The 17,806-nt window shown below is 49.2% G+C and overlaps 1 protein-coding gene across 1 annotated transcript in view; it reads left to right on the plus strand.

The window, feature by feature from the left end:
- Positions 1-3,659: 3,659 nt before the first annotated feature.
- DDB1 (damage specific DNA binding protein 1) overlaps positions 3,660-17,806 on the plus strand; it is a 53,671-nt gene continuing 39,524 nt past the window's right edge. The window contains exons 1-4 of the mRNA XM_056851184.1: positions 3,660-3,748; positions 3,907-4,055; positions 7,297-7,413; positions 17,368-17,589. Of these exons, the coding sequence (XP_056707162.1) occupies positions 3,688-3,748; positions 3,907-4,055; positions 7,297-7,413; positions 17,368-17,589 (549 nt within the window). The 5' untranslated portion in view covers positions 3,660-3,687. The remainder of the gene's footprint in view (positions 3,749-3,906; positions 4,056-7,296; positions 7,414-17,367; positions 17,590-17,806) is intronic.

Here is a 17,806-nt window from a genome sequence, read left to right on the forward strand (position 1 = left end):
CTTCACAATGACAAAAGCTGCAGGCTGCAGCAGTAATGAATAAAAATTAACTTCTCTGTAACAAAAAAGCAGGATTTGCACACCCGCACATATCAATGAGTTACACTCATTTCTAATGGTTTTATTGCATTTGTTTTATTGCATTAGTTTTCTACCTGTTTGAGTTTAAACTCATAATATGTAATAACTATTTAAAAGCCTTGAAACTTAACAGTCACTTGACTAGCTGTAACAAGCAACTGCCTCCAGATAGCCAGGCTCATAAATGGGTGCATGCAGCTGCAACAGTGTCACTCTTAAGTCTTGGACAATGTTACATAAAGCTTGTCATGCTCCTCCACCTTAAAGACCTATAGGCTTGCTACATTTACTAGGTAGAGCCTATCTCTAACATTTTCAGCTATTTCTGACTACATATTAAGAATCCCAAAGCGCTACCAGTATTTGTCTGATGCAGCAAAAATAAACGGAAGCATTTTGGCACCTTAAAGACCGACACAATTTTATTCCAGCATAAACTTTCTTGGACTACAGTCCACTTCTTAACATGTGGGGGGGGGGGAAACAGCTGGGTCAAAAGGCCATGAAATGCAAGTAGTATAGAGGGAAATACCATTGTGTTTGTGTGCAATGTGTGTTAAGTGCTGTCAAGTCGCTTCCGACTCATGGTGACCCTATGAATCAATGTCCTATCTTTGACAGCCTTGCTCAGATCTTGCAAATTGAGGGCTGTGGCTTCCTTTATTGACTCCACCATCTCTTGTTGGGTCTTCCTCTTTTCCTGCTGACCTCAACTTTTCCTAACAAGACTGTCTTTTCCAGTGACTCTTGTCTTCTTATAATGTGACTAAAATATGACAGCCTCAGTTTAGTCATTTTAGCTTCTAGGGTCAGTTCAGGCTTGATTTGATCTATAACACACTGTTTTGGGGGTTTTTTGGCCATCCACAGTACCCGTAACACTCTCCTCCAACACCACATTTCAAAAGAATCTATCAGCTAGATAGATCTATCAAAATCTATCAAAAGAATCTACCTTTCTTCCTATCAGCTTTCGTCCCCGAGCCGAAACAGCTCAGGAGTCCGTCTAATGGTGGCCCCGGCCCCCAGCCAGGACTGTTACGCACTGAGAATGCCTCCCGGGATACCGTTACACCCTGGGAAAGCCTCCTGGGATGCTGTAATGCCTCCTGGGCCGCAGCCGTGGCCGGCGTCTGGATGCTGGTGGCAGGCTCCATCAGCGTCCAGGCCCAGAGACTGATGTCCGGCCCTGCACGCCAGTGCTGGGGCACGAACGCCGGCGTGGGCCTCCTGGATGCCGGCATTGTGGGCCCTTGCGCCGGCGTGGGCTGTCGCTGGCCTACAAAGGGCTTTGGGCATGGCTGCTGGTGCAGCTCAGGAATAGGCTGTTTATATTCATAGAGGTTGTGATATAAAATACTCACTGCACAGTTATCAGTGGTTGTGTTGCTGCCATTGCATCTTGCTATTTTGCTAATTATCAGCACACTGTATTTTGATAAACCTCCAGGCACTAGCTGGAGATCTCCTGCTGTTACAGCTGATCTCCAGCCGATAGAGATCAGTTCCCCTGGAGAAAATGGCCGCTTTGGCCATTGGGCTTTATGGCACTGAAGCCCCTCCTCTCCCCAAACCCCGCCCTCCTCAGGCTCTGCCCCCAAAACCTCCCGCGGGTGGCGAGGAGGGACCTGGCAACCCTGCCGCAGTCTCCCTTTTGGTTGACAATGGAGCCAAGGAACAGAAAGCCTTCACCAATCTCAACTTCTTTTTATATACATACACATACACACATATATATACATACACACACACACATTATATATATATATATATATATATATATATATATATATATATATATATATATATATATATATATATATATATATAATAGCATTGAACAAAACAAATACAATAATAAAAAAATACAAGAAAATACAAAAGAGTATCAATTATATACCTTTATTAATACATTCTTAGTTACAAAATTATAAAGTTCAAAAAACAAAAAAAATACCCTTTTGATCCCCCACCCACCATAAAAAGTGACCCATCACCAACTTCCGAAGAAGTGTCTTAACAGTTTTAAAAATTTCCATGAACAGTATAATTCACAGTGGGTAGCCGTGTTAGTCTGTTTGCAGTAGTCAAAAAGGGCAAGAGTCCAGTAGCACCTGAAAGACTAACAAAAATATTTTCTGGTAGGGTACGAGCTTTCGTGAGCCACAGCTAAGCTGTGGCTAAGCTGTGGCTAAGCTGTGGCTAAGCTGTGGCTCACGAAAGCTCATACCCTAAGCTCATACCCTAAGCTCATGCTGTGGCTAAGCTGTGGCTAAGCTGTGGCTAAGCTGTGGCTCACGAAAGCTCATACCCTAAGCTCATACCCTAAGCTCATGCTGTGGCTAAGCTGTGGATAAGCTGTGGCTCACGAAAGCTCATACCCTAAGCTCATACCCTAAGCTCATGCTGTGGCTAAGCTGTGGCTAAGCTGTGGCTCACGAAAGCTCATACCCTAAGCTCATACCCTAAGCTCATGCTGTGGCTAAGCTGTGGCTAAGCTGTGGCTAAGCTGTGGCTCACGAAAGCTCATACCCTACCAGAAAATATTTTTGTTAGTCTTTAAGGTGCTACTGGACTCTTGCCCTTTTTGACTATATTAACAGTATAATAATAATAAAACCTTCTTTCTATAACTCACTAACTAAAATAGTAAAATCCATTTTTGCCCGTTTATCCCCATACGTGACGGCCTTGACCCAAGTGTTTTTTTGTTTTTTTTTTTGAATTCTTCCGTGTCTTTTCCATGTAGGAATTCGGTCATTTTGGGCACCCTCATACACATTACAATCTCAATTTCCAATCGAACCGAGCAACTGATCGTTCACCAATTATGCCAAGCTAATTAACACCCGCAGCAGGCGGAAGGCCCCCACTCCTTGTCCAAGCCAGGGCTTCCCTCACCCCCCCCACACACCCCGCTTGGGGCTCACCTCCATGCTGCCAGGAACTGCGACTCTGAGCTGACAGCGCGGGTTCGGGGGTGGGTGGGGGGTGCCAACTCCCGAGGGGGAGGGTCTTGCTCTGTCAGACCGTGGGGGGGGGAAAGGTGGCGTTGGGGCCACCGCGGGGTCGGGGGCTGCCTCCAGCCGGGCCTCCTCGACGCGCGCTGAGGAGAGACTGGCCAGGAGGGCGGGGGCGGGGCGAACGAAGCCCCCCTGCGGACTTCGCCCCGGAGACCAAAGTCCCCTCAGCTCACCATGGAACAAGGGCGGGGGGGGGAGGGGGAGGGGAGAGCCGTTGGGCTAAGCCGAAGTGGGGGCGGGGGGCTCGAGCTCTGCGCCCAACGGTCATCGCAGCGCTGGCAGCGAGGCGCGAGGGGGGCCACGGTCCGCGCCTCTGCGCGTGCGCGAACCTCTCTCCCGCTCTCTGTGTCGCCTGCCTTAGTCCCCCTGGCCGGAAGGGGGCGCGGTCGCGCTCGCGCGGCCGTCTTCCCGACCGCGGCCTTTCCCTTCCCGTCGTGCCCCACGTGGAGCGGACGCTCTGGCGGCGGGGGCGGGTTCTCGCTGGTGCCGGAGGCGGCGGCGGCGGCGGCCATCGAGCCCGCTCCCGCCCCTTCTTCCTCTCCCCCCCCTTTTCCGTTTCTCTCCACCTGTCCCGCCAACCGCCATGTCGTGCAATTACGTGGTGACGGCGCAGAAGCCCACCGCCGTCAACGGTTGCGTCACCGGTAATGGCAGGGGGAGGGGCGCTCCCGTGAGGGGTGGGAAGGGGGGGGGCTGTCGGGGGTGGCGGGAGGCCGAAGGGGGTGGGGGTGGGGGGACCGTGGCTGTCCGCCTAGCCGGCCTCCTCTGCAGCCCCGAGATGCTCTCTCTCTCTCCGCTCCAGGTCACTTCACCTCTGCCGAGGACCTGAACTTGCTGATTGCCAAGAACACCCGCCTGGAGATCTATGTGGTCACGGCGGAAGGGCTGCGGCCCGTCAAGGAGGTGGGCATGTACGGCAAAATCGCAGTCATGGAGCTCTTCCGACCCAAGGTGCGTCTCCTGCAAAAAAGGATGCCCAACATTGCCTGGTACCTTGCAATTTTTCCCCAGGGTGTGCGTGATTCGGTGGGTGGGTGATGCATTTGGGGATCAAGACAGTTGTCCCCTCTCTCGAGCCAGTTACCTGAAACTGACTTCTGTCACGATCGAACTCAGGTTGTGGACAGAGTTTTGACTGCAGTATTGCAACTTACTCCCTGACCTGGATGACCCAGGCTAGCCTGATCTCGTCAGATCTCAGAAGCTAAGCAGGGTCAGCCCTGGTTAGTATTTGGATGGGAGACCACCAAGGAATACCAGGGTTGCTGTGCAGAGGAAGGCACTGGCAAACCACCTCTGTTAGTCTCTTGCCATGAAAACCCCAAAAGGGGTCGCCATAAGTCGGCTGCGACTTGACGGCACTTTACACACACACGTTGCAACTTACCACTCTGCGCCAAAGGGCTCCAGAACAGACAGGTATTTCCTCTTAATGGCTATTGGAAGGCTGATAAAAGAGAGGACTGAAGTGTAAAGAGAAAGGTGTGCATGATAAGGTGCACGGATCTTACATCCTTCTTATATTCATTGAAGTCAATAGGATTACAATGGTGTAACTGCTTAGAATGGCACTTCTATAGTGTTAAATGCCATAAATATGTCAGTGTCAGTGTAATTTTATCTGCTCATTAAATTATAAATGCCCTAACCTGGGTGGCCCAGGCTAGCCCAATACCATCAGATCTCAGAAGCTAAGGCCTTTTACGCATGGATTGTTTCCATGGCAATTACCCCCCCCCCCCGACTACTTTGGGGCTTTGTTTTCATTATGCACATCTTTTCCAACCTTTAGAGGTCACTTCACTCTCTCCCCGACAGAAACAGTATCCGACAGAAACAGTATCCGACAGAAACAGTATCCGACAGAAACAGTATCCGACAGAAACAAGTCATATGAGTCTTTTTGCCCAAATGCATCACCCACCCACCGAATCACACACACACCCTGGGGAAAACATGTAAGGCCTCTTTGCTGCTCTCCTAAAGTAAGTCATATGAGTCTTTTTGCCCAAATGCATCACCCACCCACCGAATCACACACACACCCTGGGGAAAACATGTAAGGCCTCTTTGCTGCTCTCCTAAAGTAAGTCATATGAGTCTTTTTGCCCAAATGCATCACCCACCGAATCACACACACACCCTGGGGAAAACATGTAAGGCCTCTTTGCTGCTCTCCTAAAGTAAGCCATATGAGTCTTTTTGCCCAAATGCATCACCCACCCACCCACCGAATCACACACACACCCTGGGGAAAACATGTAAGGCCTCTTTGCTGCTCTCCTAAAGTAAGCCATATGAGTCTTTTTGCCCAAATGCATCACCCACCCACCCACCGAATCACACACACATCCTGGGGAAAACATGTAAGGCCTCTTTGCTGCTCTCCTAAAGTAAGTCATATGAGTCTTTTTGCCCAAATGCATCACCCACCCACCCACCGAATCACACACACACCCTGGGGAAAACATGTAAGGCCTCTTTGCTGCTCTCCTAAAGTAAGTCATATGAGTCTTTTTGCCCAAATGCATCACCCACCCACCCACCGAATCACACACACACCCTGGGGAAAACATGTAAGGCCTCTTTGCTGCTCTCCTAAAGTAAGTCATATGAGTCTTTTTGCCCAAATGCATCACCCACCCACCGAATCACACACACACCCTGGGGAAAACATGTAAGGCCTCTTTGCTGCTCTCCTAAAGTAAGTCATATGAGTCTTTTTGCCCAAATGCATCACCCACCGAATCACACACCCACCCTGGGGAAAACATGCAAGGTCTCTTTGCTGCTCTCCTAAAGTAAGTCATATGAGTCTTTTTGCCATATTGAGTTGTAAGTACACATGCAGCTGCCTTATGCTGAACCAGACACTTGGTCCATCAAAGTCAGTATTGTCTGCTCAGACTGGCAGCGGCTCTCCAGGGTCTCAGGCAGCGGTCTTTCGCATCACCTGCTTACCTGGTCCCTTTAACTGGAGATGCCGTGGATTGAACCTGGGAGCTTCTGCAGGCCAAGCAGAGGCTCTACCACTGAGCCACGGCCCCTCTCCAGGGTCTCAGGCAGAGGTCTTTTGCATCACCTACTTGACTGGTCTCTTTAACTGGAGATGCCAGGGATTGAACCTGGGAGCTTCTGCATGCCAAGAAGAGGCTCTACCACTGAGCCACGGCCCCTCTCCAGGGTCTCAGGCAGAGGTCTTTCGCATCACCTACTTGCCTGGTCCCTTTAACTGGAGATGCCGTGGATTGAACCTGGGAGCTTCTGCATGCCAAGCAGAGGCTCTACCACTGAGCCACGGCCCCTCTCCAGGGTCTCAGGCAGAGGTCTTTCGCATCACCTACTTGCCTGGTCCCTTTAACTGGAGATGCCAAGGATTGAACCTGGGAGCTTCTGCATGCCAAGCAGATGCTCTACCACTGAGCCACGGCCCTTCTCTCAGGGTCTCAGGCAGAGGTCTTTCGCATCACCTACTTGCCTAGTCCCTTTAACTGGAGTTGCTGTGGATTGAACCTGGGACCTTCTGCATGCCAAGCAGATGCTCTACCACTGAGCTCCAGCCCCTCCCCTGAACCCGTGCATCATGCTTGGGGTATGTTGAAAAGTAGGGAGGGGTTTCTACCTAGATGATGAACCACCAGCTGTGTGGTTGGAAGAGGGCTTCCATTCTGCCTTGTCTTGAAAAGAGCTTCTAATCTGGAGATTCGATGTGAAAAATATGTTTTCATGACTATTGGCCAAGTTAACATATAATGGTTTTGAGCTGATGATGCTGATGCTTGGTCACGGACTAAACATTTTCCTGCACCCCTTGTGTGCTTGATTTGGCTGTAAGAGCAGGCCCTGTGAGTTTATATTTATTTATGTAGTGCATTTTTACCCTGCCCTCCCTACAAGGAGCTCAAGGCAGTCTACATTGTTTTCTCTGCCTCAATTTTATCCTTACAACAGCCTAATGGGACAAACTAGGCTGAGGAAGGATAACTGGTCCAAAGTCACCCAGCAGTCTTTCATGACAAAATGGAGATTTCAGCCTGGGTCTCCCAGATCCTGGTCTGGAACTCTAACTACGGCACTACTCTTGATTTCATTGTACTAGATATGTTCTGTTTGAGGCTAGGGAAGCCAAGACAGTTGAGTGGGCTTCTTCTGTGTGAAATGTTCATGAATCATTTTCATTTCTGTTTTTAAGGGGGAAAGCAAGGATTTTCTCTTTATTCTAACAGCAAAGTATAATGCTTGCATCCTCGAGTACAAACAAAGTGGGGAGAGCATCGATATCATTACCCGAGCCCATGGCAATGTGCAGGTAAGAAGGAGGGGAATTGGCTAGTTTGGATAGAGCATGATGTAGGATAATAGTGTTGTTTTCTAATTTTGTGCTATTCTGAATAGATCTTCTGTAGTCCAAGTTTAAAAGAGCTAGTGGTCGAGATTGAAATTAATGCGCAGGTCAGCTCTAGTAGCAATGCTTATTGATATGTTTGGTTGGCTTAGGTGGCTGGGTGTTTTCTGCATGTAAACCTTTTTAGAACTTTGAGCCTTGGTTTCCAGATATGTGTGCGTTGCTTACTTATTTGATTTGTATGTTGCCCTTCATCTGAGGCACTCAGATTGCCAAATATTGTGCTGCTCCCCCTTTTTTATCCTTACAATTCTCTGAGGTAGTTTTGCCTGAGGGGTAGCATCTAGCCTGTGAACCATATATTTATATAATACATTTTTCCTTTTTATGATTAGTGAGTGGCTTATTGGTTCTGGTTGTGCTGATCACTACATCGTATTATGCTCATGTCCGTTTGTGCAACTTGTGACCTTTTATGCCCTGTTGAAGGTAGATTGCATGCTATTCAAGCATAAACATGCATTTGTAGTCTAATTTAAATGATGATTGTGAAGCTGGACTACATAATTGATGGCTGTTCTATGGGAAGCTGGAGTTTGTTGTGGGGATGTATATAGATGCAGGGAAGGGGGTCTGAGTGAGGCATTGTCAGCCCTTGGCCCACAGAACCAGAAATCACCACAAAGTCGTATAGAGTCCAAACAGGTGGATTTTACTGATCAAATAGGCATACAGTGCAAACGAATAAAATGACAGCTATGAAAGGCTCACTAGCTGGGAGATATTATAAGGCAGGAAAGGCGGGAGATTACACGCAGGAATACAGTTTCCCAGGAGCTGAGTTCCCAGGCTTAGGCTTAGGCATGCGACCTTGGGGGGCAGACAATACAGCACAGAGACAGAGGCAATAACGAAACCGAGATAGCAGCCTGACATTCTGCTCCCCTCAAGGCCCCCTCCCAGTTCGCAAGGGGGCTGGCCTGTTCGGGTAAGCAATGTGAAAGGCGTCAATGAGGTCGGGGGCGGAGACATCCCGTGCGCGCACCCATTCGTCATAGGCAGGGGGGAAATGTTTCCAACGAACTAGATACTGGAGAGTACCATGGTGAATACGGGAGTCAAGGATCTTGGAGACTTCGAAGTGTTCTTCCCCCCCCACCATGATGGGTTGCGCAGGCGGTGGGTCCGGATGCCACCGTGGAGAAACAACATGGGGTTTGAGGAGGCTTATGTGGAAAACAGGATGCACACGCCTCAAAGATTTGGGGAGAGCCAGTTCCACTGTGACAGGGTTTATGACCCGAGTAATGGGGAAAGGGCCAATGAATTTGGCGCTGAGTTTATGGCACGGTTGGGTGGACCGGAGGTTTTTGGTGGAAAGGTAAACCAAAGCACCCACTTGCAGATCACCCCCGGGGGAGCGATGTTTGTCAGCTTGCGCTTTGTATTTACGTTTGGCCCGGTCGAGGTTGCTAACGAGCCAGGGCCAAGTGGTACGGAGGGCGTGTGCCCAGGAGGCAATGTCGGGGTTCCCCTCCCCCTCTACATCATCTGTAGGAACGATGGGACTGAAATCTTGTCCATACACAGCAAAAAACGGGCTAAAACCTGTGGATTGATGCATGGCATTATTGTAGGCATATTCTGCTAAAGGTAGCAGTTCCACCCAGTTATCCTGGTGGTAGTTAACATAACAACGCAAATAACATTCGAGTACAGCATTGACACGTTCAGTTTGACCATCGGTTTGAGGATGGTATGCACTAGACAATCCCTGTTCCACCCCCACCAACTTGAGGAAAGCTTTCCAAAACTTAGAAACGAAACCACTTCCGCGGTCACAAATTATTTTACGCGGAAACGAATGTAAACGAAATATATGCGTCACGAAGAGGCGGGCTAGTTTCTGGGCAGAGGGGATCCCTGCACATGGAATCAAATGTATTTGCTTAGAAAACAAATCAGTAACAACCCACAACACAGTTTTACCCCCACTGAGAGGGAGATCAGTCATGAAGTCCATAGCGATCACTTCCCAAGGTTTGCTGGGCGTTTCAAGAGGTTGTAGCAGTCCCGGGGGTTTGCCCTGCGATCGTTTCGCAGTGGCACAAACGGGACAGCTGCGGATGAAGGAGTCAATGTCGGAACGCATTCCCCCCCACCAGAACTGTCTGCGCAATAAGTGAAGGGTCTTCAGAAACCCAAAGTGCCCAGCTGTCTTGGCTCCATGAGCTAAATGTAAAACGTCCTTCCGGAGAGCTTTGGGTACATACAATTTTGAGTCTTTGTACCAGGACCCCCCTTGTTCCAAAACACCAGGAGGTAGGGTATGAGCGGAACGTTCTAAAAGGCACTGGTCCCGAAGGACAGTTAAAAAGGATTCGGAGATGGGGAGTTTGGAGGGAGCCCCCCCGTCGGTTCTGGAGATCTGAGAAATAGTTATAGGGCTAGTGCTTACGTGTGGCGGCGCGCAGACTGCAGGCGGCTGAGCGGTCGGAGGGGTAGGAGGGGCGGGAACTCCGGTCTGTTGCGGTGGCGGCTGGGCAGCCGGTTGGGCTGGCGGAGCTTGCGAGGTGTGTTGATGCTGGGATCGGGTTTGCACAGCCAGCATAGGTAGGGCCCCACGTTGCATAGGGGTGAACAGAGAGTTGGTGGGTCTTTCGAGTTTTACCGGATATTGTGGTAAACGGGAGAGGGCATCCGCGAGAACGTTCTGCTTCCCAGGGACGTGCTTCAGGGTGAAACGGAACTGAGCAAAGAACTCCGCCCACCGTTGTTGTTTCGCCGATAGCTTATGGGACCCCGTGAGGGCAGCTAGATTTTTGTGATCGGTCCAAACTTCAAAGGGTATTTTAGACCCTTCCAAGAATTGCCGCCATAAAGTCAGTGCATGATGAACTGCAGAGGCCTCTTTCTCCCAGATGGGCCAGTTTAATTGAGCGTGCGCAAATTTTTTTGAAAAGTAAGCGCAAGGGTGAAGAAGACCGTCCGGTCCTTGCTGGAGGAGAGCCCCTCCCATGGCTACATCGGAAGCATCGACTTGCACAATGAACATTTGATTTGGGTCTGGGTGCCGTAGCACCGGCTCCGAAGTGAAGAGGCGTTTGAGGGCCAGAAAGGCGGCTTGGCATTGCTCAGTCCATAGGATCTTTGCGGAGGGCAAGGCAGCCGAGCTTACTTTTCCTTTAGTTTTCAGCAGGTCCGTAATGGGTAGAGCCACTTGGGCGAAGTTAGGGATGAATCCCCGATAGAAGTTTGCAAATCCCAGAAATTGCTGTACTTGCTTACGGTTGGTGGGGGGAGTCCAATCGAGGACGGCTTGGACTTTGGCGGGGTCCATGCGAAGACCTTGGTGGGAGATGATGTATCCCAAAAACGTGAGTTTGCTTTGGTGAAATTCACACTTAGCTAGTTTAGCGAACAGTTGATGGTTACGCAGGCGTTGTAGAACTTCTCTGACCAGAGTCACATGCTCGTCCATAGTTTTCGAATAAATGAGAATGTCATCTAAGTAGACCACCACCCCACGATATAGAAGGTCATGTAGGATTTCATTGATGAGTTGCATGAAGACCCCCGGGGCCCCTTTTAATCCGAACGGCATTACAAGGAATTCATACATTCCGAAACAGCTAGAGAAGGCAGTGAGGTGTTCATCTCCTTCGCGGATACGGACTCGGTAGTAGGCTTCCACCAAGTCTAATTTAGAGAACACACGGCCTTCCTGTAATTGTCCCAAAATATCCGATATTAATGGGATAGGATAGGCGTTGGTCTGGGTAACCGCATTGAGCTTTCTGAAGTCAATGCACAGGCGAAGGTCGCCCTCTTTTTTTTTCGGACGAAAAACGCGGGGGCCGAGTTTGGGGCATTCGAAGGGCGAATGAACCCTCTGGCGAGGTTTTTGTCCAAAAAGTCCCGGAGGACAGTGCGCTCGGAAGCGCTCATAGGGTAAATCTTACTTTTGGTTAATGTGCAGTCCTTTACTACTTCAATCGCACAGTCTGAGGCCCGGTGGGGGGGTAAGGCATCACATTCCTTAAGGTCGAAGACATCTTCAAAGTCCCGGTATACAGCGGGTAGAGCCGGTGGTACTGGGGCAGTAGAGGTTAACGCTGGAACGGGCGGAAATGGCAGAGCAAAGTTTTGCCGATGCTGGTCGCAGGTGGGACTAGCGAAAGAAATAGTGTCTGTTTCCCAATCAATACTGGGACTATGTCCTTTAATCCAGTTAATTCCCAAGACCACTTCAAATCGGATAGGGGCTATAGTGAAGTCTATTTGTTCCCAGTGGGAACCAATTCCCATTGCCACCCCTATGGTGCGATGATCAACTGGACCCCCCTGGAATTGGCTCCCGTCCATTTGAGCAAATTGGACGGGGGCGGGTAAAGCCTCTGAGTCGGCTCTGAGGGCAGCAAACGTGGCTTCGCTTATGAGAGTGCGACAGCAACCGGAGTCAATTAGTGCTTTGACGGGGATTTGTGGACCTCCGTTAAGTTGTTGTAAAACTGCATCTACGTAGACGGTGGAGTCCACTTCTTTGATTTTGGTAGGAGCATTCGGTTTGATAGGAAGATCCTGAGAGGTCTGTGGAGATGCTCCATTCACCACAGACCGGAGCCGTTTTTTGACAAGTCGAGGGGAGATTCCAGGTTTAAGGCTGGAGAAATCCAAGGGTTTTCCTCATCCGAAGAGGGAAAGCTGTCCCCCAATGGGGCACTTGTAATCCGAGACCCGGCGGGGTCGTTGGAAGCAGGCAGGGAGGCTGGGTCCCCGGCATGGAGTGCAGAGGGTGTGGGCCTTCCCGGAGCTGCGCTGCGGGTGGCCGCGGTGCCTCTGCGTGGTGGACGACCTCGGGCGCGGGTTGTCGTGCTGGGACGAAATAATTCCTGGCGGCGTGGGCAAACGGCTGCAAAGTGGCCCATTTCTCCGCATGTAAGACAGGCACCCCTCTGAAATCGGACTTCACGTTCCTGGAGCGGACGTGGGGGATTTCGTGGGACGAGCAGTGGTGCCTTGGGTTGAGGCTTTTGGGTGCCCTTCTCCTTGTGCTTTTGACGGACGAGAGAAATAAAGCGGCGGCGGCTTTCCACTTCCTCGGCTAATAGGATCCAGCCTTCGAGGGTATCGGGATCGCCCCGCATGTAAGACCAGTTCAGAATGTCAGGATGCAAGGCTTCCCTGAAATGATGGATTAGGGTGGTCTCGGGCCAACCTACAATTTTACTTGCCAGTCGCTGAAATTCATCGGCAAATTCCCGAACTGTAGCAGAGCCTTGTTTTAATTGTAAAAGTTCCGTTTTGGCTCTTTCTCCCAGGAAGGGGTCCTCAAACCTCCTTCTCAGGGCAGTCATGAAGTTGTTGAGGGAACGAATCGCACGAGAGCGGGTGTCAAACTGGAGAACCATCCAGTCAGCCGCTTTGCCTGTCAGGAGGGAAGCTACGTACCGCACCCGGCTATCTTCCGTGGGGAAAAGTTGACCTTGTTCTCGCATATAACTGTCCACTTGATGCAAGAAACAAGGCAAAGTCTCAAGAGATCCGTCATACGTAGTCCTCAATTTGAGTTGCTTCCAAGGGCCGGGCGCGGGCTGACCCGGTTGCACGGGTGGTCCGGGCGGAGGAGCAACAGGAGCTCCAGGAGGCAAGGGTGGAGCAGGCACATTAGCAGGTGGTTGCACGGGTGGTCGGAGCGGAGGAGCAACAGGAGCTCCAGGAGGTAAGGGTGGAGCAGGCACATTAGCGGGTGGTTGTACGGGTACCGCCTGACCCGGTATCGGAACGGGCTGTCTCTGAGCTATCAGGGTTTGTTGTAATTGCCTGTTCTCGTGAAGCATAAGTTCCATTACTTCTTGGAGTTGATCCACACGGTCGGAGAGCTCCCGATTCTGGGCTCGTAAAAGATGAACCTCCTCACTTGGGCCCCCAGTAAGATGAGGCTTACTGGTTCGGAAGCTCGTGGCCCATTGAGAGCTATCCCCATATAAATCCTCGTCTTCAGACTCATCTGAGTCTCGACGTCGGTCAGCCAAACGGCGTGCGCGTTGGGTCGTACGCGACGGGACAAACGCCGGGGAAAAGGTGAGACCTGATAGTCCCAGTACATAGTCCTTGGGGCGCGTGTCCACGTTCGCCTGATTCCTTGCTGCAGCCGCCCTGGCTGCTTCCGCCGCCTCTCTCTCTCTTGCGACCCTAGCCGCTTCGGCGGCTTGCTGATCCGCAAGAACTTTGGCGTTCTCAAGTCTTAGGGCAGCCTCTGCCGTAATGCGCGGCAAAAGTTCTGTCTCGAGGAGCAAGAGTATGGGGTCAGGTTCCCCGCCCAGCAGAGGTTGTACTCGAACCGCCAGTGCGGATGCCTCGGCTCCAAACGTCGGGGTCAAAACTTGAGCCAAGGTGGCTACCGGGGTGTCCTTTGTACATTCCACAAGGAGAAGAGCGGTGCTAATAGCGACTCGCTTGGCCTCAGCCTGGCAGCTGGCCGCATCCGGGATCAGGGAAAAACCCTCCGGTGGGGCTCCCGCCATGGTAGAAAGAGTTTGTCGAGAAATAAGATTATCCAGAAGTCCAGTTAATATTTGTAAATCCTCAGTCGCCAATCGGGCATCGTCCAGTAATTGATCCAAGTCCTGAAGATCTAAACGAGCATCAGTATCCTCCGATGTTAACATCCAGAGACGTCCTGTAAGAGATTGCCACTGCGCGTGTACCAGTCCCCTCAAGCGGCAAACCTCTCGGTTCGTCCGGAAAAGTTCAGCAATTAAGTCCTGTAACAGAGTAGGGTCCTCTGAGAAGGGCTCCAGGGTAGTAGATCACCTGGAGAGCTGCACAGCTCCCATCCAAGTGGCAGGCGAACCCCCCTGGGCTCCAGCCTGGCTAGGAGAACGGTGAAGATGTGATTTAGCTGTCATAATGTCAGCCCTTGGCCCACAGAACCAGAAATCACCACAAAGTCGTATAGAGTCCAAACAGGTGGATTTTACTGATCAAATAGGCATACAGTGCAAACGAATAAAATGACAGCTATGAAAGGCTCACTAGCTGGGAGATATTATAAGGCAGGAAAGGCGGGAGATTACACGCAGGAATACAGTTTCCCAGGAGCTGAGTTCCCAGGCTTAGGCTTAGGCATGCGACCTTGGGGGGCAGACAATACAGCACAGAGACAGAGGCAATAACGAAACCGAGATAGCAGCCTGACAGGCATGAAGACCTGTTTATAGAAAGACAAAATAATGAAAAGCAATGTATTTGGGGAACATTTGTTGCAGCTATTTTCTGTCCTAAAAGGATGCCTTGTATAGTTCAGTTAACACTATCAACACGAGAAGACCAAGCACCTTCTCTTCCTCCCACCCCTTTTAAGTCCTTGCTTTGTATACCACCCATGTATACGCTTAGTTTATAATAATACCCCTTAAGCAGGCAGAATGTGTGAGTTCACTTAAAATGTAGGTATTTCCAAGGCATAATTACGTATGGCGTGAAAACACAGAGGAAGGCAACTTCTTATATGTAGAATGCATTCTTTATAAATGGTGACTCTACTGATTTGAGATGCTGAGTTTGGGTCTTATAATTTTATTTTATTTATGTTATTTATAGTCTGCCTTTCTCACTTGTACTCAAGGCAGATTACACAGAATGAATCAATAAAATCGATCGATGGGACATTCAATAAATAATGCAATAGGATTAGGGTTGTAGAATCAACTAGAAGTCTAAAAAAGAACTGAAGCCAAGCATAAATATTAACAACACATTAAACTATGCACAATTCCATAGCAGGATCCTAGTTTCAACAGTAGTATAGTCCACAGTTCCTAATACTTTTTCTAAGTAACTTTATGAATCATTTAGTTCAGTGCAAGTCTATTGAATAATTCAGTTTTATATATTATATAGTTTGCGGAAAGCCATGAAAGGGGAAGCTGTTTTGGCCTCCTCAGGCAGGCTGTTCCACAAAGGGTAAAAACAGAGGTCAAAACGGGTCAAAACAGAGAAGGCACGTTTACGAGCAGTTGTTGATTTTGCCCATTTGTAGGTTGGCACCTGCAGAAGACCCTGCTCTGATGAGCAAAGCTGTCGTGGTGGAGCTTAGGGGAGAGGCGGTCTCACAGGTATTAGAGTCCAAAGCCATAAAGGGCTTTGTATGTGAAAGCTATACCTTAAATTGAGCCTGGTAACTGATGGGCAACAGGCAAAGTGTCTGCAGGATGGGAGTAGAAGAAAAAGAGTTGATTTTTATACCCCACTTTTCTGTACCATGAAAAGTCTCAAAGCGGCTTACAATCACCTTCCCTCCCCCCCACCCATAACAGACATCTTGTGAAATAGGTGGGGCTGAGAGAGTTTGGAGAGAACTGTGACTAGCCAAAAGTCACCCAGTAGGCTTCATGTGGAGGAGCGGGGAATCAAACCCAGTTCTCCAGATTAGATTCCACTGCTCTTAACCACTACACCACACTGGCTCCATCTAGCTCCAAACAACAGCCACAATTCAGCAGATTGATTTTAAGGGGAGACCAACATACAGTGCATTGCAGTAGTCTGGTCTCTATGTTACGGTGGTGTGGATCCAGGTGGCCAGATCAGTCATATCAAGATAAGAGTCCATCTTTCAGGATAGGCTGAATTGGAAGAAAGCCTTTTTAGCAACTGCATTAACTTCTCCAATAATAAACTTGGGTCCTTTATAACCCCAAGGCTCTTATCTGAGTCAGCAAGAGTCACCTGAAGTCCATTAAGAGCATAATGTCCTTCAAGATCTCTGCCTTCCCAACCAGCATTACCTCTGTCATGTCAGGATTTAATTTCAGTTTGTTCACTGTACTGCCTCTGTCCCATAGCCCAGCCTGAAGCCAGACTGAAAAGAGTCTAGAGCAGATGAGTTAACCAAGAAGATCTGGAGTTGGTCCACTACTGCTCTCTCAGTTGTTTTGCCAAAAAAGGGCAGGTTAGGGACCGAGTGATAATTGGCCGCATCATTTTTCTGTAGGGGATGGTTTTTTAAGTAGCAAATGGATAACCATCTCTTTGATAGGCTGAGGGAAGGTGCTCTGAGTTTGTGACTGATTCATAATAGATACTAAGGGTTTGTTGATGTGGGCCTTACATGATTTTAGCAGCCAGGATGGACAAGGATCCTGAGTGCAAGTAGTGGCCCACACCCATCCCAGGGTCTTGTCAACATATATCATAGAAACAGGGGCAAAATGATCCATGAATAGACCAGGTGGTGTATTACACCTGTCTTCTGGTGTGCCTGTGTTACAACTGACATCCAGGTCAGAGTGTATTCTCAATATTTTATCAGCAAAAAACTTGGCAAAGGTATCACAGCTAATTGTCTCTTCCTGAAACAGTAATGGCTCAGATTTTGGCGTCACCAGTTGCTGAACTACCTTGAACAATCAGGATGGTTTGTGAACTAGCTGATGCTAAAGTAGCAGAGTAGTACCATTTTTTTGCCACCGTCACCGCCTATTCATAGGTCTTTCGATGGGTTCTATAATGTAATCTATCAGATAGGGTACAAGGTCACCACCAGTGTCATTCTAGACGTCTCCCAGCCCTCTTGGGGTCACCCAGTTCTGTAGTAAACCAGGGTGCTGGTGGTCATAGAGGGGCAACCTTATTGATAGTTTCAAGGAGTTCTACACTCCCACTGAAGCCTCAGCTGAGCATGTGGTTGGGATCCTAAAATTCTCTAGAGCATTCTAGAATCCAGTAGGATTCATGAGCCTCTGTAGGTGGACCATTTTAACTGGATCACCTCTCATGCAGGGCTTTGGAGCCAGGTTTACCTTTTTATAAAAGCACTCCTGCACTGTACCTTGTATAGTTAAAGCTTGTTTAATAGCATTTGTTTAACATTTTTTGTTTTGTTTAACAAAGCATTTTTCTGCTACTTTGTAGGATCGCATCGGTCGCCCCTCAGAAACAGGTATAATTGGCATAATTGACCCTGAATGTAGGATGATTGGCTTGCGGCTCTATGATGGCCTCTTCAAGGTTATTCCTCTGGACCGAGACAATAAGGAATTAAGGGCATTTAATATCCGGCTGGAAGAGCTGCAGGTCATCGATGTCAAGTTTCTGTATGGGTGCCAGGCCCCAACCATCTGCTTTGTTTACCAGGTACCCATGTTGGAAAAGAAAATTCTGGGCAGGGAGGGTGGTGCTGATTAGTCTTATTAAATGTTGTTTGAATCAGTGAGACCTTTGTGCTTTGACCGTTTTATTGCTGTTTCCAATATCTTGGTGTCTGAATCTCTCAAAACACTGTCATAGGCATCAAACATCACCTGTCCCTCATGTGTTGTTTTCTGTTCAAGCTAACATTGTTGTGATCATA

The sequence above is a fragment of the Euleptes europaea genome, chromosome 6 (assembly GCF_029931775.1).
Source record: "Euleptes europaea isolate rEulEur1 chromosome 6, rEulEur1.hap1, whole genome shotgun sequence".
NCBI lineage: Eukaryota > Metazoa > Chordata > Lepidosauria > Squamata > Sphaerodactylidae > Euleptes > Euleptes europaea.